The following is a 24,279-nucleotide window of genomic DNA, read 5'->3' as shown; positions in this document are numbered from 1 at the left end:
GTGGCAGGTGGTGGGGGAATTCAGCAGTTGCAAATTGGGCCTGGGCCTGGAGGGGGTGTCAGGGGTAGTTGGGGAGGTATTGGGAGGGGATGGTGGAGTTCCATGAGGGGGTCAGGATGCGCCAGTGCTACAGTTAACCAGAAGCAAATTCTTCTAACTGTTTCTGGGTAACTATTGCTGTAACACTGTCAGGACCATCTGAAGTTTGAGAAATAAATTGCATTTTTGGATGGTTCCAAGTGCAGCACAGTTGCCCATTGGAAGTTTAAACTTCCGAAGCAATTGCTGTACAATCCTTCCTGGGTGTAATCCGGCGGGGGGTGGGATTCCCAATGCATCTTTGGAGCTAGATACATTGTCCTGGAACTGGGAATTTAGGGTATAACTTTGTCATCATGCTATCACTAATGAGTAATATTGTTATGGTATTCATAACTTTGTATTGGATAAATTTTCATCAGATTATTCCAAAAATGATTGATGGACTTAGGTTTTGCAAAAATAGAGCAGTCAGATTATTGAATATATTTCGAGGATATTTTTGTAATTATTTGAGTTGATTTTGAAAGCAAGAAACATTGGTATAACTTAAGACAGTGTTTTATCATCTCGTCCTCTCACACAATTCCTTACAGTGGCTGGAGATGTGCCTGGTGTGACCTGAGAGAAAACCTTTGGCTAAACCTGACAGATGGCTCCATATTGTGTGGAAAATGGTTCTTTGATGGCAGTGGTGGAAATGGGCATGCTCTGGAACATTATCGTGAGACACGTTATCCTTTGGCTGTGAAACTTGGAACCATTACTCCAGATGGCGCAGGTTAGTTATTCCTCTTAAATAATCAGATGTCATTTGATGACCTAGTCTATTGAATTATGACCTCCTCTTCCGGCACTGATTGTGAAGTGGGTCCTTTTGAGCTCTCTGATATGTAAATCGAGAAAATGCAAGTTGTACTTTGCATTCTTCTTCTTGCTGAATGCAAAATTGAAATTGCCTGTGGTCCCTTCTGACCCCCTCCCCCACCCTTGTGTCCTCCCCCTTTCCCTACCCCCCCCCCCCCCCCCCCCCCCCATCAACTTCAGCTGTGTTTGTTTGTGATCGGGGAGAGGGGTTTGTCCGCCCCCACCCTCCCCTCCAATGGCATTCCCTTTTTGTGACTTCCCAGCCTTTCTTCCTTCTCCTCCAAGCCCCCTGCCTCCCACCGGGTTGCGCATTCCTTTGGTTCCCCCTCCATCTTTGTTTTCCCCTTGTCTTTCCTCTTTTTCTCCCTCTCTTTCCCGTTTTCCTATCTTGCTCCCCATTGTTGGCCATGAACAGGTTTTGAAACAGGCCGACGAACTGCCCCCATGTATTTAGGAAGCCTTCCTCCGACCCTCGGGTGGCATACTTAATCTTCTCCAGGTGGAGAAATTCTGAAAGGTCCGCGAGCCAGTCTGCAGCTGTGGGTGGTGCTGCTGATCACCAGCCGAGCAGGATTCTCCAGCGTGTGATTAGGGAAGCGAAAGCAAAGGCATTAGCCCCCTTCCCCATGTGTAGTTCTGGTTGCTCCGATAATCTGAATATTGACACTATTGTGCATAGCTTCATCCTCGCCCCCCCACAACCTTGCCTCAGCAAAGGCTATTCAGAACCCAGCAAGTTTGGGACAGGCCCAAAACACGTGGGTGTGGTTGGCCGGGCCCTTCTGGCACCGCTCACATTTGTCCTCCACCTTCGGGGAGAACCTGCTCATTCGGGTTCTGGTCAGGTGCACTGTGCACCACTTTGAACTGCATTAGGCTGAGCCTTGCGCAGGAGGAGGTGGCATTGGCCCTGCTCAATGCTTCGCTCCAAAATCCCCAACCCGCCTCTGTCCCCGGTTCATCCTCCCATTTCCGTCTGGTCTCGTCCAGTGGTATTCAAGCTCTGCCCAGTAACTGTCCGTATATTTTCCCATATAGCCCCCCTTCTTTGCTGCTTGTGCCTATCAGGTCCTCGAATAGTGTGGTTTCTGGGGCCCCGGGTACCCTACTGTCTCCTTGCGTAGGAAGTGTTTTATTTGCAGGTGCCTCATTTCCTGTCCTTTCGGTAGTCTCCACTTCTTTGTCAGTTCGTCCAGTGTCGCCAGTCTGTGCCCTCCGTAAAGGTCCCTGACAGTCAGTGTGCCCCGTCACGTCTCCCTCTTATGACGGTGGTGTCAACTGCGAAAGAGGGCAGCAGCGAGGGAGATAGGAGGAATTAGGGATGAAAGGGGAGACACTGAGCGAAGGGCAGGAAAGATAAACGAGGTGTTTAAGACCTTTTATGAGGAACTGTATAGGTCTCAGCCCCCAGAGGGAGAGGAGGGGATGCGGCAGTTCCTGGACCAATTGAGGTTCCCGAAAGTGGAGGAGCAGGAGGTGGAAGGCCTGGGGGCACCGATGGAGGTGGATGAGGTTATTAAGGGACTGGGAAGCATGCAAGCAGGGAACGGGTTTATTCGCTGGGTTAGGCTACTTTATGGGACACCAACGGCAAGCGTAGTTACAGGTCGACATAGATCGGAGTATTTCCGATTATATAGGGGAACAAGACAGGGATGCCCGCTGTCTCCATTGTTGTTTGCATTGGCAATCGAACCTCTGGCCATGGCGTTGAGAGACTCCAGGAAATGGAGAGGGGTGATTAGAGGGGGAGAAGAACACCGAGTCTCGTTATACGCGGATGACCTATTGTTATACGTGTCGGACCCAGCGGGGGGGATGATAGAGGTTATGCGAATTCTGAGGAGGTTCGGGGAATTTTCGGGGTATCGGTTAAACATGGGGAAGAGTGAATTATTTGTGATACATCCAGGGGACCAGAGTAGAGAGATAGAAGGCTTACCGCTGAGGAAAGTGGAAAGAAACTTCCGATACCTGGGGATTCAGATCGCTAGGAGCTGGGGAACCTTGCACAGACTTAATCTGACACGGCTGGTGGAACAAATGGAGGAGGACTTTAAGAGGTGGGACATGCAGCCTTTATCGCTGGCGGGCAGGGTGCAAGCAATTAAGATGATGGTCCGCCCGAGGTTCTTATTTGTATTCCAATGTCTCCCTATTTTAATCACCAGGACCTTTTATAATAAAATAGACAGGAGCATTACGAGCTTTGTGTGGGCAGGGAAAGTTCCGAGAGTAAGGAGAGGGTTCCTTCAGCGCAGTAGGGACAGAGGAGGACTGGCACTACCGAACTTAGGAGATTATTATTGGGCCGCCAATGTGGCAATGATATGTAGGTGGATGATGGAGGGTGAGGGAGCGGCGTGGAAAAGGCTGGAGAGAAGGTCCTGTAAAGGGACGAGTCTAGAGGCGCTGGTGACGGCACCTCTACTGCTCTCACCTAAAAAGTACACCACGAACCCGGTGGTGGCGGCAACACTGAACATATGGGGACAGTGGAGGCGACAGAGAGGGGTGCGGGGAGCCCTGGTGGGATCCCCTATCAGGAACAACCATAGGTTCGCCCCAGGAAGAATGGATGGAGGATTTCAGAGTTGGTACCAGTTGGGAATTAGGAAGGTGGGAGATTTATTCATAGATGGGACTTTTGCGAGTTTGGGAGCATTGGAGGAAAAGTATAAGTTACCCCGGGGAAATGTCTTGAGATATATGCAGGTGAGGGCGTTTACTAGACAACAGGTGAGGGAATTTCCGCGGCTCCCGACACAGGGGATACAGGACAGGGTGCTTTCAGGGGTGTGGGTCGGAGAGGGCAAGGTGTCAGAGATTTACAGAGAGAGGAGGGAAGAGGGGGAGGAGTCGGTGGGCGAACTAAAAGGAAAGTGGGAAGAAGAATTAGGGGAGGAGATAGAGGAGGGTATGTGGGCTGATGCCCTAAGCAGGGTAAACTCCTCTTCCTCATGCGCCAGGCTTAGCCTGACTCAATTTAAGGTGCTACATAGAGCACACATAACGGGGGCAAGATTGAGCAGGTTTTTTGGAGTGGGGAACAGATGTGGGAGGTGTGGCGGGAGCCCGGCAAACCACGCACATATGTTTTGGGCGTGCCCGGCACTGGAAGGATATTGGAAGGGAGTGACGGGAGTGATCTCGCAGGTGGTGAATGCCCGGGTCAAACCTAGCTGGGGGTTAGCTATATTTGGAGTTGCGGAAGAGCCGGGAGTGCAGGAGGCGAAAGAGACCGATGTCGTGGCCTTTGCGTCCCTCGTAGCCCGGCGCAGGATCCTACTCATGTGGAAGGAGGCGAAACCCCCCGGACTGGAGGCCTGGGTAAACAATATGGCGGGGTTTATTAAACTGGAGCAGATAAAGTTTGCCCTGAGAGGATCGGCTCAAGGGTTCACCAGGCGGTGGCAGCCATTTCTCGACTACCTAGGGGAACGTTAGAGGGAAGACAGATGACCAGCAGCAGCAACCCAGGGGGAGGGGGGGGGGGGAGGGGGGGGGAAGGAGGTTTAGTTGAATATTGGGCAATTGAGAATGAGGTTTTGTTATTTGTGTATTATTATTATTATTATTATTATTGTTAAAAGTTAAAAATTTCTGTTTTGTTATTGTTATCGTTTCGTTTGTTTTGGAAGCGGGAAAAATGTTGTTCAGGGAAAAAAAATGTCAATAAAATATATTTTTTAAAAATTTAAAAAATGACGGTGGTGTCTAGCATGACTGGGGGGAATTTGTGATTGCTGCAGATGGGGGCCATGGGGGACATCTTAGTTAGCCCGAAGTGTTGTCTCAGTTAGGCCCATGTTATCAGCATGACCACTGGGCTCATTGTGTACCTTGTTGAAGGGGATGGGAGTGCTGCTGTAGCCAGGGCCCGGAGGGTCGTTCCTTTACAGGAGGCTTCCTCCATCTGTACCCACTCTGAGTCGGGTTTGTGTACCCATCCCCTCACTCTTTGTGCTGTTGCTGCCCAGTGGTAGTATTGTAGGTTCGGTAATGCCAAGCCACCTTTGATTTTCCTTCTTTGCAATGTCGGTTTGGGAATTCTTGGGTTCTTACACCCCCACACAAACGCCATGATTAGACCGTCTACATTTTGGAAAAAGAGCTTGGGTATGAAGATTGGTATGGATCTAAACAGGAAGAGGAACCTCAGCAGCACGTTCATCTTGATCGTCTGCACTCTCCCTACCAGGGAGAGTGGGAGTGAGCCCCACCTCTGTAGGTCCTTTTTTACTTCCTCCACCAGGCTGGTCAGGTTCCACTTGTGGATCTGTGTCCAGTCTCTGGCTATTTGGATCCCCAGGTAATGAAATCTGTTCTGGGCCGTTTTAAACTGGAGCCCCTCCAGCTCTGCCCCTCTCCCAATTGGGTTCACTGGGAATGACTCACTTTCGCCCAGGTTACGTTTGTAGCCCGAAAAGGTTCCAAATTCTTTGAGGATCTGCAGTATTGCCTTCAGTCCCTCCTGTGGCTTTGAGACATAAAGGAGCAAGTCATCCGCATAGAGTGAAACTATGCTCTCTGTCTCCTCTCCGGATGCCTTTCCAGCTATTCGCGTACAGCAGGGTTATCGCCAGGGGTTCGTTCGCTCGCGCGAACAAGAATGGGGACAGCGAGCACCCCTGCCTTGTTCCTCTCTGTAGCTGGAAGTATTCAGAGCTTATGGTGTTGGTTCAAACGCTTGCCTTGCGAGTGTTGTACTGGAGTCTCACCCAGGCGGTGAATCCTGCTCCTAGCCCAACCCGTTGCAGTAACTTGAGGAGGTACTTCCATTCAACTCTATTGACGGCCTTTGATGCGTCCAGGGAGACGGCAATATCCACAGTTAAGTATGTGGCCCTCCACGGCTGACATTATTACAACAGGTCTGAGCAATTAAGACCCCTTCAGATAACAAAAGGTGAGTTAAGTTGTGAAGTCGGCATATTATTATGGGGAGCAAGGGTAATTTTTTCCACTCTCGCTACAAAATTCTTATTATAAGATTTACACTGTGCCCATCCTGGGATGACAAAGATGAAGATACTAGCAAATAGCTATGTGTGGTTGCCTGGGATGGATACTGACATCGAGAATCTGGTCAAACAATATGACGGTGGCACAGTGGTTAGCACTGCTACCTCACAGCACCAGGAACCTGGGTTCTAATCTGACTATGTGTGCAGAGTTTGCACTTCCTCCCCCTGTCTGCGTGGGTTCCCATGGGTGCTCCGGTTTCCTCCCACAGTCCAAAGATGTGCATGTTAGGTGGATTGGCAATGCTAAATTATCCTGAGTGTCCAAAAGGTTAGATGGGGTTACGGGGATAGGGTGGGGGTGTGGGCCTAGGCAGTGTGCTCTTTCAGAGGGACGTTATGGACTCGATGGACCAAATGGCTTCCTTCCACACTGTAGGGATTCTATGTTTCTATGAAATGCAAACAAAAATTGTCATCTGCGGCCCTAATGCACCCTTACGAGTGGCCAGGTCGACCACTGGTGCATCTACAAATCGATTTTGCGGGCCCATTCATGGGCACCATGTTCCTGCTCATAATAGATGTGCACTCCAAATGGTTGGACATATACAAAATGACATCCACGGCCTCATCAGCAATGGTAGAGAAACTGTGGCAGACATTCGCCACCCACAGATTGCCCAAGGTGCTAGTCTCGGATTTTGGGCCTGAATTCACTCGCAAAGAGATCCAGCATTTCTTGTGAACTAACAATGGTGAACATCTTCGAACTGCTCCCTACCACATTGCTTTGCATGGACTGGCTGAGCGAGCCGTCCAAACATTCAAAGCTGCCCTGAAGAAACCGTCATCAGCCTCTCTACAAATCAAACTGGCCTGTTTCCTGATCGCCTATAGAACAACACCTCATGTCACCACAGGTATTATGCCTGCCGAGTTATTCATGAGCAGACGTATTAGAATAAGGTTGCATCTCGTATTTTCGGATTTGGCAGAGAGGGTGGAAGAAAAATAGAACATACAGAAGAGGCATCCCAACTCAACAAAAACTGAGAGAATATTTGAGGTGGATGACGTTTTATAAGTAAAGAATTTTGGTGCTGGTCCACATTGGATCTCTGGAATGGTCGTGGCCAGAACAGGTCCAGTGTAATATGAAATAGCTGTGCAAGGTAAAAGGGTGAAGAAACACCTGGACCATTTGAGAAGAGAATCGCACACGGAGCCAGTGGGGCAAGTCCAACCCCAGAATGCCTGTCAGTGATATTGCTACGGATGAAAATAATGCTGCAGCAAACTATCCTGAGGAAGAGCTAAGTGATGTTCCAGTGGGAACTAGAGAAGTTATCTGTACTGAAACACCGTTACAAGTCAAGAGTCAACCAATTGAGCTTCAAATCAAATTTACTTCTCCTCCGGAGCTCCGCTCATGAATTACGATGCTCCCAAAGGATCAGGAAGTCCCCAGACCGACTTACCTTATAAAGTATTGTTAAGTTCCATTTGTTGTATAATATTGTAAATAATTCCTGTCATAATATCCACTCATGTATATAATGAGATGTAGACAGGCAGTGATTGACACACAGGATAACCAATGAACACACACGACACAGAACAACCAATCACCACCACTATAAAGCCCACAGGGCACTAAGACCCTCTCTCTCTCTCTCTCTCTCACAGGACACAGCTACTGAGATAGTTAAGAGTGCACAAGCCAGTGAGCACCATCTCCATGTGGTAGAGAGCTAGTCTGGTCAAGCCAGTAGGAGGTTATCAGTTAGACTAATAGAGTGTCAACCCACAGCAGATTATGTACAGCAACCAGTAGGTTCAATAAAACAGTGTTGGACCATCTCCTGTGTCGGAAGCCTGTTTCTGGTTTCACTGCATCCAGTTGCAGTCACCGTTGAACCAAATCACTTAACACAGCAATTCCATTGTTATTAAAATGTGTTAATCAGGAACTTAAAGGGAAAGCAATATGGTTACGCGCCCCTTTAAGGGGTGAGTTCTCTGAGGGTTATGTGATCCCTTGGCCAAGCGGGCTGGAGCGTGTGAATCTTGGGGTTGTGCAAGGGTTTTCTGTGCCAATTTGGAGTCTGGAGTTGTGGAGTACGGTAAGCCTTTATCTCACTCTCTGTAAACAGTTACTTAACCTTAATAAACTGTTTATTTGTTGATCTACTTGGTGGTCACCAGGCTTACAGGATACTACACCGGGGAGTGTGCGGAAGGTCGGGTGCTTCGGCCCTGTTAGGTGGCAGCATGTGGGGTCCAGGTGAAATTCCGAGGTGATGGCAAGATTGATTGCAGAGAGGATACAGGCAGCACTTGCTCTGGTAGAACGGAGTCAGTCGTTTCCCTTCTTATGGCATTCACCCCTGTCCTCTGTGGAGGGTTCTGGCACTGACCAGAGCTGCCACCATCTCCCTGGTGGGGTTTGGTATCTTGCTGCACTGTCTCCTGCCAGTCTGAGGGTGGATTCTTATCCTGCCCCCGCCCCTGCGTCGGGATAATCTGATGTTTTGCACTTTTCATATGGGAAAATTGTTTCTCAAAAGTGCATAAAAATTGTGTTCCGGATCGTGCCCCCGGGGCCAGGGGGATTTGCACCGGTTTTTGTGCTGAAAGTGACACTTTGTCATTTGTTTTGAAAACTCCCCCTAAAGATTTTCCCCAGGTTGGTGCTGACTATTTTGAATAGTACATATTTTAACTTGTTGGGAGAAAGAGGTTTGTTAGCATAGTGTACACTTCCAGGCCCAGCTCCATTAACAAAATTGCCATCTTGTGCTCAAGAATTGTCTTATTCTGAGTCTTGCCATATTAGTTCTGGAAAAACATGTCCATTCTTTCAGTATTGGAACTGAGTGGTTTTTGAACCCACTCATATGCTTCGACCATTCTGATGTATCTCATGAGCACAGCCATATTGTCCAATTTCAAAGTTCAACAGTAACAGGGGCACAAACGATTCCAATTTTGCACTCCTAAAGAGTTTCTTCATGGCTAATCTTTTTTTCCATTTAATATAAATGCAACGATGAAGAACCTCCTAATGTTTTTCCTGCAGCTGTAACAATGCTATGTTGGGGGTGGGGGGGGGGGGTGGAGCAGCGGTGATGACCCCGGATGAACCAGCCCTGTCAGGTGGAGATCCTGTGAGAGGATGGTCATGTGATCAGTGAGAGGGAAGGATCATTTTGGCTGACATGCACAACTCACTGGAGCCAGGTCACCTGGATGAGGTGGCAGTGGATCCTCATCTCTGTGGTGCTGACCAAGCTCGCTGTCGGTAACTGCTCTATCCTCAGTCAACCCCGCGATCTCCGGGCCCCTTCTTCAAAGGACTCTGATGTCCAGCACCCCGCCGCCCTCTGGGCCCTTTCCTGGCTAATATGTGCCAATGTCTCCTGCGGGACAAAGAAAGGGCATTGTGAGCTGTGCACCTATTGCATTGTTGGAAGGGGGGAGCTCTATGGCAGGTGACATGTGTGAGCACCGCTGCTGGGCATGGCTAGGTTGTGCTGTTGGTCGCTGGGGCAGAGGCACGATATGGGGTGATGTGAGGTTCCGAACATCAACCTGTTTGCAGAAAAGAGGGGCTGGGGAGATCAGGAGGCTGGCAGGCAGGAGCGATGCCGGTGTCAACATACCCGTGCAGCCCGATGGAGGTCGTTGGTCTTCTTTCTGCACTGGACTGAGGTTCTCCTGGTCATGCTGCCCGAACTGACGGCTGCTGCCACTGCCTCCCAGGTGGCATTGGCGGTCCTGTGGCTGATCCATCGACCCCCTCGGGGGAACAGGATGTCCCGTCTTCCCTCCATGGCATCCAGCGGCCTGGCTAGGTCGAGCAGGTCTCCAGTGTGGCATGGCTGTGTGCTGAATGGACTGTGTTCAGAGGGTGTAGTTTATGTGCTGCTTCCCCTTGTTAGCGAGGAGCTGCTGGGCGCAGTCCAGGCGAATCAACTGGCAGGATGGCCATTTCTGCCATGAAGCCCATGGGGGATCATTCCTGGCCCTAATTGATGTTAGATACTGGCTGCGGTCTCGCGGGATCGGCTGTCGAGAAGAACCCGGAAGTCGCGCCCGCTACCGTGCTAGTACTTCTCCTATTATATCGCGATTTTAGTCTTGGGTTCCACTTCCAAGTGATTAGTGACAGTGGCCTAGTCTGCTCTGAACAGCCTGGCGGGAGTGTGACTGTGTGGTGCACCACAGAATCTGTCTGAAATCTCTGCCATCCCAGCAGGCAGGCCACTGAGAGCTGGCGGGTTTGGTCAGCCATGGTCCCTGCTGCTGTGTGTTGCTGATATTTGTGAACTCACCCCATCCTTGTCGCCAGAATTTTAGGTGCTATTTTCCACCTTTTAGCGCACATTTAGTTTTTTTTTTTACCTGCACAAGTGTAATTTCAAAGAAAATCTCATCCTGTAACATGTTTTTATTTTTGTTAACAATGCAGATGTGTACTCATTTGATGAAGAGGAAGCTGTACTGGATGCAAATATTGCAGAACACTTGATGCACTTTGGTATCAACATGTTGAAAATGCATAAGGTATGTGGAACATATTGCCACACACTCCTGATAAGGAGACAAAATTAGATGGTTCTGATCAGAGTCAAAATAATGGACCAGTCACCATCTTATTTCTGACCATGAATAGAAACTGGGTCAGTGAAATAAAATCAGATAAGCCAGGTCTTATGTGTTGGGATAAACATACTGAACACGAAAATTGCACTGAATGAAAGTCACTTTTTGGTGAATGTTGAAATGATCAGGAGATGTAACTTCCCACCTCCTTGGAGGGAATCAAAAGAAAGGTTGAGATGACAAAAATGTGTGATTGTCCCCAAACAGCTGTGTCTTTTCTTTTTTTTAAAAAATGTACTTTATTACAAACATGCATCAAAACAGGTTACAGCAAATAAACACCCTGGGAAACATACTTCCCAACAATCAACTATACAGGCTGTATAGATTTTTCCCATTTTCACCCCCATCCCCCTGCGAAGAACAGCTCCTCAAACACGGTCACAAACATCCCCCACCTTTTCTCAAACCCCACTGTTGAGCCCCTCATCTCATACTTTATCTTCTCTAACCGCAGGAAGTTGTACAGGTCACCCAACCAAGCCGCTACCCCTGATGGCGATGCCAACCGCCACTCCAGCAAAATCCGCCGCCGTGCAATCAGAGAGGCGAAGGCCACGACATCGGCCTTCCTCCTCTCCATGAGCTCCGGTTTCTCTGAAACACCAAATATCACACCAAAGTGTCATGGTCCACCTCCTCCTCCACTATCCTGGCTAAGACTCCCGCCCAGAATCTTCCCAATTTTTCTCAACCCCAACATGTGCGCATGATTCGCTGGCCCCCGCCCACAACGCTCACACTCATCTGCTACCCCCTGAAAGAACCCACTCATTCTCGCTCGAGTCATATGCACCCTGTGCACCACCTTAAACTGTATCAGGCTCCTCCTTGCACAAGAGGAGGTCCCGTTTACCCTTCGCAGTGCCTCACTCCGCACTCCCCAATTGATCTTCATTCCCAACTCAGCCTCCCATTTCTCCTTGATCTTCACCACCCGCTCGCCTCCCTGCTCCCCCAGCCACTTATACATATCCCCAATTCTTCCGACCCCTCCACATCCGGAAGCAGCAGTCGCTCCAGGGTGTATCCCGGCAACCTTTCGTGCAAAGTCCCTAACCTGCAGATACCTGAACTCAGTCCTCCTCGGCAACTCTACCCTCTCCCTTAGCTCCTTCAGACTGGAGAACCCATCCTCCAAATACAGATCCCTCACCTTGACCAGCCCCACTTCTCTCGGCTCAAACCTATGATTCTCGCACAGCGGCGTTAGCACCGACATCCCTTCCACCCTAAAATGCCGCCTCAACTGATTCCATATCTTCACCGTGGACTGCACCACCGAGCTCCCTGAATACCTACTCAGAGCCATTGGCAATGCTGCTGTCACCATAGCCCCCAAACCCGACCCCTTACAAGATTCCTCCTCCATCCTAACCCACTCTATCCCTTCTCTTTCCCACCACCGCCGCACCTAGTCCACATTCGTCACCCAATCATAATGAAGGAAGTTTGTCAATGCCAATCCCCCCTGCTGCAGCTGTGCCTTTTCATCTTGCAACCTGATTACAGTCAACGTGACCTTGGCACTGGTATCTGCCCTTGTCTGTGTGGGTTTCCTCCAGGTGCTCCGGTTTCCTCCCACAGTCTAACAATGTGCAGGTTAGGTGGGGATACGGGGATTAGGGTGGGTGCGTGAGCCTAGGTAAGGTGCTCTTTCAGAGGGTTAGTGCCGACTTGATGGACCGAATAGCCTCCTCTGCACTGTAGGAATTCTATGGTTCTGTTGGAGGGAACCCCTGACTAGATTTGTTGCTCATTGACAAAAACATCTCTATTTGAACCGATTTGCAGACAAGTGCAGCATGCTGGCACAGTTTAAACTTGCATATAGTGAATGTATATTTAAGTAGATTATAAAACTGCTTTGTTAAGTTAGGAGGAGGGTGTAAGATTGGTAGCAATCATATTGTTCTTGTTAGCACCGACCATTTTCTTCTTTTATGCTTGCTGGTGAAAGCACCGATCAGTATAGGGCAGAGTGGGTTGATTGGAATTTTGGAGTAGAAGGAGCTGCTTTTTAAGACAGCTTCAGAGGATAGGCAAGGTAGTAATCATTCATTGTAAAAAATGCAGCTGTATAATATCTGCTGATTAATGTTAGTGGATTGCATAAAGATTTGTCAAAGTGTGTTATCAGGAGATTATTTATTACATCTGTTTGATAGTCAGAAAATGTTAATCCTGTCGATGATATCAAGCCACGAATCAGTGAATGGGAAATGGTCCAAGAATCTGGTATGAAGTTGAAGCCAATATATGGCTCTGGATACACTGGCATCAAGAATCTTGGAAACAGCTGCTACCTCAGCTCGGTAATGCAGATAATCTTCAGCATCCCTGACTTTCAGAGAAGGTGGGTTTAAATAGACGTTTGTGTTCTGTGTAAGATAATGCTGTTTAGAGAGACATATTTTTGATTTTCTGTAGTTTGTTTACCATAAGATAGTAACTGTTGCTCTGTTGCTCCCCGCTGTGGAGTCGGGTAATTCCCGGGAGGCCGCTGCATTCGCCTTCAATCTCGTTAATGAAATCGAAGCGAATGCAAATGAGGGTTAATGATATTCTCGCCATATTTGGGCGAGTTCCAGAACTCCCCATCGGGAGCGGGTCCGGTGAATCGCAGACACGGTTTTGCCCTCTCGGTTATTCACCTGGAGGGCCCCGATCCACGCCAGGTGCAACGCGGTCGCTGAATCACACCCATGTCTCAGTGAGGATTCTTCATTGAGATTGGTTGAAGAGCCTTGCTACTTCTTGAGCTGCTTACTCACGGCACAAATGTCCTGCAGAGGGCACCGTACTGGAGCAGATGCTGGATCATAGCCAGTCCCCTCTCAAAAGTCCGTGAAAACTCTTGTTAACGAGGTGAATTGTAATGCCATTCCTTCAATGCTGACCACAAAACCTGAGCCTATTATTCCTTCAAGTTCTTCTTTCAAAGTATTTTACTCAACTCTACTCTTCAAACTAAAAGATAAAAATTGTGGAGAATTGACAGGTTTTTTTTTACAGCCATGAACAGCATCAAATACTTCCATTTCTCGGTAAAGTATGGGTTAATACAGATCAGCGAGTCAGTTCATGGTGCCATATATTAACAGGAAGGGGTTCCACTGCCTGAATATTCAGATTGTGTGCGACCACCACCTCCAAATCGTACATGTATGTGCCGGTACCCTGGGAGCATGCATGACAGCTACATCCTGGGCACTTGGAAACCCCAGTGTCTTTGAGGACCGTCCCCAACATTGAAGGGTTGGCTCGTGGGGGACAAGGAATACCTGCTGAGGTCATGGCTGATGGCGTTGGTGCGGAGACCTGATATAATGAGGCCCACGTTGTTACCCGTGCTGTCATTGAGCGGTGCATCAGCCGGCTGGCAATGTGGTTCCGATGCCATGACTACTCTGGCGGTGCCTTGCAGTACACCCTCCAGCGGGTCTCTCGCTTTGTGGTGGTCTACTGTGCCCTCCACAATCTGGTACAACAACGGGCCTACATGCTGGAGGAGGAGGTGGAGGGACATATGGCCTTGGCTGAGGAGAAGGATGAGGCGGTCTAGGAGGGGCTGAATGACGAGTCTGAGAAGGAGGCGAAGGATGGAGGATAGTTGGTGGCAAGGGTCTGACATGCGAGGAGGACGAGGAGGCCTGCCTCGCCTCCAAATTCTCCTAGAATGAGGTTGTGTCCATCAGTACAACCCCCACCCCCATTTTCCTCCTCCTCCTCCAGCCTCCCCCCACCGATCGCAGCACCCCCTCCCTGAGTACACTGTTCCCCCTCCAAGGGTGACCACTAAAGCGAGGTTGTAGTCCAACTGAAGGCTTGAATAAGCTAGATGTTACCCCAGCAGCTCAGGTACAGAATGATGGCTCCTGGGGCGGCACGGGCTCTTATACCCCGCCTAGCAGGGCGGAGCTACCATACAGCTTGACCACTAGGAAGCGTACAATATCTACCAATGGTGTTCCAGCATTACCAGGTACTGTAATACCTCTACACAGACTACCACATTCACCCCTGTTAAAAAATGAGTCCAGCGGGGGTGGTGGCCTGATACTACAAACATGGCTACGTGGTAGAATTAGTTATGGACGTACCGTAATACCTCTGTACAGCGTTTTGTAACTATTTACAATTTATGATTTAAATTTACAATTTAAAATGAAGCAATCAGTCGATCGGGGGCCCTGGTCGTCCTCTGTGATCGTCGGAGCTTCGGTGGTGACTCCAGTGGAGGCTCGGGCGTCTGTGACTCCGGGAGCGTGGCCTGGATCTCTGTGGCAGCTTCGGCACCCCTAGATGGCGCTGGTGGGGAAAACGGTTGACCTGGGAAGGGAGCGCCTGCGGGGTGCGTTGGTGGGTGGTGGGGGGGGGGCCTAGACGGGGCCGGCGGAAGGACTGATCCTGCTGTAAGGTGCCCTGGTGGAGGGGAGGGTGGGACTGGTGGCTGGGCTGTGTGTGGGGCTCCGGCGGGCGACAGGTCTCGTAGGGAGACCGTATCTTGTCGGCCGTCGGGGTATCCCACGTAGGCGTACTGGGGTTAGCTTGGAGAAGATGGTCCCTCTCGACCAACGGGTCCGACTTGTGCGCCCGCACGTGTTTTCGGAGCAGGATGGATCCGGGAGTTGCCAGCCTGGTCGGGAGTGAGGTCCCAGAGGAGGACTTCCTGGGGAAGATAAGGAGATGTTTGTGAGGTGTTTGGTTGGTTGTGGTACAAAGCAGTGACCGGATGGAGTGGAGGGCATCCGGGAGCACTTCCTGCCAGCGGGTGACTGGGAGATCCCTGGACCGTAGGGCCAGTAGGATGGTCTTCCAGACCGTTCCGTTCTCCCTCTCTACCTGTCCGTTACCCCGGGGGTTGTAACTGGTCGTTCTGCTTGAGGCGATGCCCTTCCTGAGCAGAAATTGACGCAGTTCGTCGCTCATAAAGGAGGACCCCCTATCACTATGTATGTAGGCGGGGAACCCGAACAGTGCAAAGATGCTACGGAGGGCCTTGATGACGGTGGTTGCGGTCATGTCTGGGCAGGGGATGGCGAATGGGAACCGGGAGTACTCGTCAATCACGGTCAGGAAGTACGTGTTGCGGTCGGTGGAGGGGAGGGGGGTCTTTGAAGTCCATGCTGAGGCGTTCAAAGGGACGGGTGCCTTTATCAGGTGCGCTTTCTCTGGCCGGTAGAAGTGCGGTTTGCACTCCGCGCAGATTTGGCAGTCCCTGGTGGCTGTCCTGACCTCCTTGATGGAGTAGGGCAGGTTGCGGGTCTTGATAAAGTGGAAAAAGCGAGTGACCCCCGGGTGGCAGAGGTCCTCGTGGAGGGCTCGGAGGCGGTCCACTTGTGCAATGGCACATGTGCCGCGGGACAGGGCGTCAGGAGGCTCGTTTAGCTTCCCGGGACGATACAAAATCTCGTAGTTGTAGATGGAGAGTTCGATCCTTCACCGCAAGCTCTTATCGTTTTTTATCTTGCCCGCTGTGCATTATCGAACATGAAAGCAACCGACCGTTGGTCAGTGAGGAGAGTGAATCTCCTGCCGCCCAGGTAATGCCTCCAATGTCGCACAGCTTCTACTATGGCCTGGGCTTCCTTTTTGACTGAGGAGTGGCGGATTTCGGAAGCATGGAGGGTATGAGAGAAGAAGGCCACGGGTCTGCCCGCTTGGTTGAGGGTGGCCGCCAGAGCTACGTCAGATGCGTCGCTCTCGACCTGGAATGGGAGGGACTCGTCGATGGCGTGCATCGTGGCCTTTGCAATGTCCGTTCTGATGCGGCTGAAGGCCTGGCGGGCCTCTATCGACAGGGGATAAGCTGTGGATTGGATCAGGGGACGGGCCTTGTCCGCATAGTTGGGGACCCACTGCTCATAGTAACTGAAAAGCCCTAGGCAGCGCTTCAGGTCCTTGGAGCAGTGAGGGAGGGGGAATTCCATAAGGGGGCACATACGCTCAGGGTCGGGGCCTATAACTCCATTTCGCACTACGTAGCTGACGATTGCTAGGCAGTCGGTGCTGAACACGCATTTATCCTTGCTGTATGTAAGGTTAAGGATCTTTGCGGTCTGGAGGAATTTTTGGAGGTTGGTGTCGTGGTCCTGCTGGTTGTGGCCGCAGATGGTGACATTATCAAGATACGGGAATGTTGCCCGTAAACCGTACCGGTCAACCATTCGGTCCATCTCGCGCTGGAAGACGGAGACCCCGTTTGGTGACACCGAAGGGAACCCTTAAGAAGTGATAGAGCTGCCCATCTGCCTCGAAAGCAGTGTAATTGCGTTCACTAGTGCAATGGGGAGCTGGTGGTAGGCGGACTTAAGATCCATCGTGGAGAAGACCTTGAATGCGCGATCCTGTTTACCAGGTCGGATCTGCGGGGGAGAGGGTACGCGTCCAGCTGAATAAACCTGTTGATGGTCTGACTGTAGTCGATGACCATCCTATGCTTCTCCTCGGTCTTTACCACCACTACTTGAGCTCTCCAGGGCCTGTTACTGGCTCCACTGACTCCTTCCCTCAGTAGCCTTTGGACCTCTGACCTAATAAAGATCCGATCCTGGGTACTGTAGCGTCTGCTCCTGGTGGCGACGGGTTAGCAATCTGGGGTGAGGTTCGCAAACAGGGAAGGCGGATCGACCTTGAGGGTCGTGAGGCTGCAGACAGAGGGGGAAAAGGGCCGCCGAATTTGAAAGTTAGACTTTGGAGATTACACTGGAAGTCTAAACCTAGGAGTGTGGCCGCGCAGAGGTGGGGAAGGACGTAGAGCCGGTAATTTTTAAACTCCCTTCCCTGGACTGTGATGTTTGCTACACAAAACCCCTTTATCTCTACTGAGTGGGACCCGGAGGCCAGGGAGATTTTTTGATTAACGGGGTGGACGAGGAGAGCACAGCACCTTACCGTGTCGGGGTGTATGAAGCTCTCTGTGCTCCCAGAGTCGATTCAGCAGGACGTCTTGTGCCCGGTGATAAGAACAGTCGTTGTAGCAGTTGAGAGTGTTCAAGGCCGGGACTGATCCAGAGTCACCGAGGCTAATTGCAGCAGTTGAGTGTTCTCTTCGGGCGGTGTGTGGTCAGCTGAGCTGGGGGTCCATCCAAGATGGCGGCTCCCATTGGTCGCACATGGCTGGGGCTGCACAAATCTATCTAACATGGCGTCCGCGGGACAAGATGGCGGCACCCGGGGTCCGCACGTGCCCCTGGAGTAGAAAAATGGCGGCGCCCGCTGGCCGCACGTGGACCGTGGAGCGGCTTGTGGTGGCGGTCCGCATTCGCCGCCAGAGACTTCGGCAACCGCACGGGCCTGGCATACCACCACGATATGGCCCTGTTTACCGTCCCTTGCCGGTGGATGCGCGGGCCGGGCAGCGCTGGCGAGGGTGCTTGGCCTGCCCGCAAAAGTAGCAGCGGGGCCCCCCAGGGTTGCCAGGCCGCCTTGCAGCACAAGCTTTTGGGGGAATGGACAATGTCTCGGGCTCGGCTGTGGAGGGGTTCCACGCTGCCCAGGGGGCTGCCGCGCGGTTGCGAACCACCGCGGGCGTTTCTGGAGACCACATCCAGGGAGCCTGCAAGGGCCCCTGCCACATTGAGACCTAGAGTGTCTTTTTCCTGCAATCGCTGGCGGATTTGGGAGGACACCATACCTGCCACGAAAGCGTCCCGCACCAAGAGTTCTGTGTGGTCGCTCGCCAAAACCTGCAGGTAGCTGCAGTTTCTCCCCAACACGAGGAGTGCATGGTAGAATTCTTCCAGCGATTTCCCCAGGGATTTGTCTACTCGTTGCTAGCAGATGTCGGGCGCAGACCTGGTTTCCCGGGTGAATATAATGTCCTTTTAGCAGCTCTATTGCTGCATCGAAGTCTTCCGCTTCCTTGATGAGGGTGTAAATCTCTGGGCTCACCCTCGAGTGCAGGACCTGCATTTTCTGTTCGCCCGTGGGTGTGTTTTCGGCCGTTCCGAGATATCCTTTAAAACACGCCAGCCAGTGCTTGAAGATTGCCGCTGAGTTCGCCGCGTGGTGGCTGAGTTGCGGACACTCCGGCTTGATTCAGAGCTCCTTCCTTTTAAGTCTAGCTTATTAAATTGATGCACGATCAATGACCACTAAAGCGAGGTTGTAGTCCAACTGAAGGCTTTAATAAGCTAGATGTTTCCCCCAGCAGCTTCGGTAAAGAATGAAGGCTGCTGGGGCGACATGGGCTCTTATACCCCGCCTAGCACGGCGGAGCTACCATACAGCTTGACCAATAGGAAACATACAATATCTACCAATGGTGTTCCAGCATTACCAGGTACCGTAATACCTCTACACAGACTACCACAAAGGGTTTGTGTAACATCACTCCAGGGTGATGTGTCTGTGTTGGCACTGATGATAACTCACTGTGAGGAAAGCTCTGGCGCTCCTCAGTTTCTGTTAAACTCTCGCAGGAACTCTATTTGATAGGACAGTGCCACCTGGAGTCGACTTCTCTGTCACCCAAGAGATCACCTCGCAGGAGAGCTCCGGTGAGACCACCATTGAGGTATCACAGCTATTGCCCACACCTTCCACCAGTGCAGAGACACCTCAGTGGACTCCTGACTTTCTGCTGACAGCGCGCTCACACCCATCCTCTGAACGGGGTCTGTATCGGAGCCTTTTGACCTTGGACCACTGTGCCCGGAGGGGTGGGTAGGGGGTGGGGGGAGTGAAGGGCAACAGGGGATGGGGGTGCAGGCAGGCCCGCTATGTAGATTCATGTGACAGAGACTTCACATGTATGAATGTGACATATTTTAATAGTGAACATTTCTCTGACAGATTTCCATTCCCCCTAGCTACAGATAGTAACCTTCCAGTGCCATAGTATCCTTGGTGGCACACCCTGGGTTGACCTCCTGCATTGCCTCCCTGATGTTGCCCTGTGGGACTCCATAGGATGGAGGGGCAGCTGGAGTGAGCTCGAGGCCTCTGAATCATCTGGCACTGCCAGTCCTGGAGGCTCCCCATTGTCTGCACCATGGTGTTGACGCCCTCACCGTAGCTCCTCAGTGACTGGGCCAAGCTCTGCAGTACCTCGGCAATGTACATGTATGCAGTAGCTGGAATATCACTGACGCCACCACCTGAATCTCATGGCTGTGCCCTATCATCTGCACCATCTCTGGGAGAACCTTGTCCAGAGGCTCGGCATCTGGCTGGGACCCAGCTGAGTCCTGGGATCCAGCTGACCTCTGACTGCTGTCTCCCTTGGATGTTCCTGCCTCCACCTGATGCATCAGTAACTGTGTGGTGCTCACCAGATTGTGCCCCAGAAACCTGTCAATTAATGCCGCCCACTGAGATGTCTCTGCACTGGTGGAAGGTGTGGGCAATAGCTGTGATACCTCAATGGTGGTCTCACCGGAGCTCTCCTGCGAGGTGATCTCTTGGGTGACAGAGAAGTCGACTCCAGGTGGCACTGTCCTATCAGATAGAGTTCCTGCGAGAGAATGAACAGCTCCGTGAGAGGGATGGATCATTTTGCCTGACACGAACAATTCACTTGAGACAGATCATCTGGGTCATACCTCGTGGTAAGTGACTGTTCTCTCCTCAGGCAACCCCGCGGTTTCCAGGGCTAGTTCCTCATAGGGGGTGAGGACTCAATTCTCCAGGATTCACCCCCCCCCATCTTGGCCCTTTCTCGATTGTTATGGCCCATCTTATCCTGCGGGGGCAAACAGAGGACATTGTGAGCCGCATGATTGATGGGTCGTGGGGGGAGGTCTATATCAGGTGGCATGTATGGGTGCCAGGGGTTCTGAGTACCAGGCCCGCAGATCGAATGTGGGGAGGGTGCGAGCTATCAGCCAGTGAGTGGTGGGGGGGCGGGCGGGCGGGGGTGGGGGGGGGGGGGGGGGGGGTGGAGGTGGGGGGGGTGGGTGGAGGTGGGGGGGTGAAGGGGGTGGGGGTGGAGTGGGGTTTGGGAAGTTATGGGGTGGTAGGCAGAACAGATACCAGGAGAAAGGTGGTAGCTTACCCTTCAGCCTATTGGAGGTCATTCGTCTTCTTCCTACATTGGATGGTGGTCCTCCTTGTCATTCTGCCTGCACTGACAGTCGCTGCCACTGACCCCCAGGCAGCATTGTTGACCTGTGCTCCGGTTTCCTCCCACAAGGCCCGAAAGACGTGCTGTTCGGTAATTTGAACATTCTGAATTCTTCCTCTGTGTCCCGAACAGGTGCCGGAACGTGGCAACTAGGGGTTTTTCACAGTAACCTAATTGCAGTGTTAATGTAAGCCTACTTGTGACAATAAAGATTATTATTATTCTGCTGGTCCTCAACCCCCTTGAGGGAACAGGGTGCCCCACTTCTCATCCACCATGTCAAGACGCCTGACGAGGTCGGCATCTCCAAAACGAGGAGCAGATCTGCGCACTGCAATGCTTATGTATTGACTGGGAGTGAGTGGTGAGGGAGCGTTTAAAAGCAGCTCCCCCTTGTTAGCGGTGAGCTGCTAAGGCACAAGTTGGTCAAATCAGAGAGCAAGGGAGCCAGTAATGTTGAGAATCTGTGGGGGCTCAATTTGAGCTTTTATGTGTCATTGAATACAGGCCGCAATCTTGCCAACGCGGCTGTCATGAAACACCCCATCAAATGCGCCCAAACTGGACTTTGAAATTTTGCCATTGAATCGCACCATACAGTTTAAAGCAGAGAGTGTAAATCATATTTAAATCATGTACAGAATGCAAAATAAAGTTTGAGGGGAAAAATAATAGGATGAAGACAAAGGAAAAAAATTACAAAAAAGAGATAAAAAGAATTACATTCATTTTACATTTTTAATTTACGACACAATGAACTTCTGAAGGAATGGAATTCCATCTTAATAATAGGTTTTCAGGACCAGAGAGGTTGTTTGGGAGTAACAGTCATTTATCATCCAGTTAAAACTTCACTTACCCCTGAATGCACCAATCGTAACTTTTCCTGGTGCCTTTACTGGGATTTACTGGATAAGTACCCCAATGATTTCTATTGATCAGGACTGTTACAGCACAGCCTATGAGGAGGTAGTATATTTCTGACAGCAAACTCTGGATTTCCATGTTTGTGGTTGTCAGATTGCCTCTATTATAATGGTGAATGTTGTTAGTCTCCCTGATATTATCTAAGCAAATTCCAAACTATCATGACGTAAATACTCTGCACTTGTTTTGCAGGTATGTTGGAAACCTCCAAAGAATATTTGATTATTCCCCTCTAGATCCAACTCAAGATTTTGATACACAGATGTAAGTATTAGATTTTGTAATAACACTGTACTTGTCCAGCTGTGTCTAAGTATATTTGTCAATTATCAATAATTTATTTAAGGGGGGGCGGCATGGTGGCACAATGGTTAGCACTGCTGCCTCACTGCGCCAGGGACCTGGATTCGATCCCGGCCCTGGGTCCGAGTGGAGTTTGCACATTCTCCCCGTGTGTGCATGGATCTCACCCCCACAACCCAAAAAAAGATGTGTGGAGTGGGGGGGGGGGGGATTGGCCACACTAAATTGCCCCTTAATTGGGAAAAAAAGAACTGTGTACTCTAAATTTAAAAAAATAGTAATTTATTTAAGACCGGGCTTTGCATCTTTGTAATTGTGTTTTCTAGGAGCAACATTGCTCACATAAAATAGGCAAAAAAACAACAACTTTTAAGCACATAACTCAGTAGAAATGTTTTGAAATTATTCTGTGTACGATTTCCAACTTTTACTATTCTGTGTACGATTTCCAATTTTTACCAAGATTTTGCTGATCGATAGCCAGTTCAGTTTGCACTCTGAACTTCAGAGGTTTTATTTTTTTTCTTTAAATGGCAACTGTGGCCACGTTAATGTTCTTTCCAGGACATCGCTTTTGAGATTATGGGTGACTCAAATTGCTCTATTTGAATATCACAGTTTAAAGCACTTTGGCTAGAAATATTACTGAATGAAAACTGTGAAGTTGTAATAGAAGCACAATCCTGAAAATGCTAGAGATGTGAAATACAAACAAAGTGTTGGAAATACCCTGGTTTGGCAGCATCCGTGGCGATGAAGATGATTCGTCAGATCTGAAGGAAGGAAGAAATGTGATGGTTTTATGCTGTTGAAAGGGAGGAGGGGCCAAAATAAATGGAAGTTCTGGGATAAGGTAGAGGACAGGAGAAATTAAGTGATAAAGATGTTATGGCACAAAAGGCAAAGGGGGTGGTAATAGTTGTAGTAAAGAAACAATGCATTTGTACAGAGAAAGTGTGCATGCCAGAGTAATGAACAGCTCTGTTCAAAAGTAAAAACAAGAGAACAAGATTCAAACTAGCAGAGGGCAAATAAACAGAATCAAAATGGGGACAGAATTCATGGTGCAAAATTGTTGAACTCAATGTTGACCTGAGAAAGGATGTAATTTGTCTCGTCAGAAGATGAAGTGCTGTTCCTCAAGATTGCGTTATGCTTTATTGGAATGTTGTAGCATGCCAAGGACAGAAATGTGAGCATATGAGAGGAAGGTGGTAAATTAAAATGGCAAACAACCACCAACAGCTCAAGGTCATGCTTGCAGACTGAGCGGACGTGTTCTGAAAAACAATCACCTAATCTGTGCTTAGTCTCCCCAGTGTAGACGGCACTGCATTGTGGTGAATACCACTAATTTGAAAGAAGTACAAGTAAATCACTTCTTCACCTGGCAGAAGTGTTTGAGCCCTTGGCTGGTGAGGAGAACGGAGGTAAAAATGCAGGTGTTACACCTCCTGCGATTGCAAGGGAAGGTGCCATGGGGTCGATTGTTAGGGGTGATTGATTGAGGAGGGGACCAAGCTGTCATTGGAGGAATGCTGATGGTGAGGGGAAGATGCGGTTGGTGATGGCATCCTGTTGTTGGTGTTGGAAATAGTGGAGCATCATCCTATGTAAATGGAGGTTGGTGGGGTGGAAATTGAGGACATGGGAACCCTAGTTCTAGGAGGGCAGTTATAATATTGAAGTTAGAATATTGACTATGCATGAGGTGAAGTGGTAATTTATTGTGTTTTGAAAGAGAATGGCCTAGACAATAGTTCATTGACTTACTAAGAGCGTTAAGTCACAGTAATAGAATTGAACAGTAGGTGAGAGAGTGAAAAAAATTTCACACCCACATGTTCTGGTCATGTCCGGCACTACAGGGGTTTTGGGTGGGGGTGACAAAGGTGCTTTCGAAGGTGGTGGGGGTCCAGGTCGAACCAAGCTGGGGGTTGTCTATATTCGGGGTTGCAGAAGAGCCGGGAGTGCAGGAGGCAAAAGAGGCTGATGTTTTGGCCTTTGCGTCCCTAGTAGCCTGGCGCAGGATACTGTTGATGTGGAAGGAAGCCAAGCCCCCGGGTGTGAAGACCTGGATAAATGACATGGCAGGGTTTATAAAGCTGGAACGGATTAAGTTCGTCCTAAGGGGATCGGCTCAAGGGTTCACCAGGCGGTGGCAACCGTTCGTCGAATACCTCACAGAAAGATAGAGGGAATGGAAAAGAAGAAGACAGCAGCAGCAACCCGGGGGGCGGGGGAGGGGGGAGGAACCAGAAGGACTCTCAGGGATGTTAGTGTATAAGTATAATATGTATAGGTTGTTGTTATAGGTAATTGTATACTGGACTGCTGAATTGTATTTTTGGAGGGTATTTATTTGGGACAAGGCAGTTGCCATTTAGTTTTGTTTTTTAATTTTGATGTTGTTTATATATTATTTATTTCTTGTTTAAAAAA

The 24,279-nt window shown here is 50.0% G+C and overlaps 1 protein-coding gene across 1 annotated transcript in view; it reads left to right on the top strand.

Moving 5' to 3' along the window:
• The window catches only part of LOC140389801 (ubiquitin carboxyl-terminal hydrolase 13-like), a 196,822-nt gene that overhangs the window by 64,600 nt on the left and 107,943 nt on the right, over positions 1-24,279 (top strand). Inside the window, exons 6-9 of the mRNA XM_072474337.1 lie at positions 636-820; positions 10,345-10,439; positions 12,707-12,894; positions 21,727-21,798. Of these exons, the coding sequence (XP_072330438.1) occupies positions 636-820; positions 10,345-10,439; positions 12,707-12,894; positions 21,727-21,798 (540 nt within the window). The remainder of the gene's footprint in view (positions 1-635; positions 821-10,344; positions 10,440-12,706; positions 12,895-21,726; positions 21,799-24,279) is intronic.

Source organism: Scyliorhinus torazame, chromosome 14 (genome assembly GCF_047496885.1).
Source record: "Scyliorhinus torazame isolate Kashiwa2021f chromosome 14, sScyTor2.1, whole genome shotgun sequence".
NCBI lineage: Eukaryota > Metazoa > Chordata > Chondrichthyes > Carcharhiniformes > Scyliorhinidae > Scyliorhinus > Scyliorhinus torazame.
Note: the sequence above shows the minus strand (reverse complement) of the source record. Positions and strands in the feature narration are given on the sequence as shown.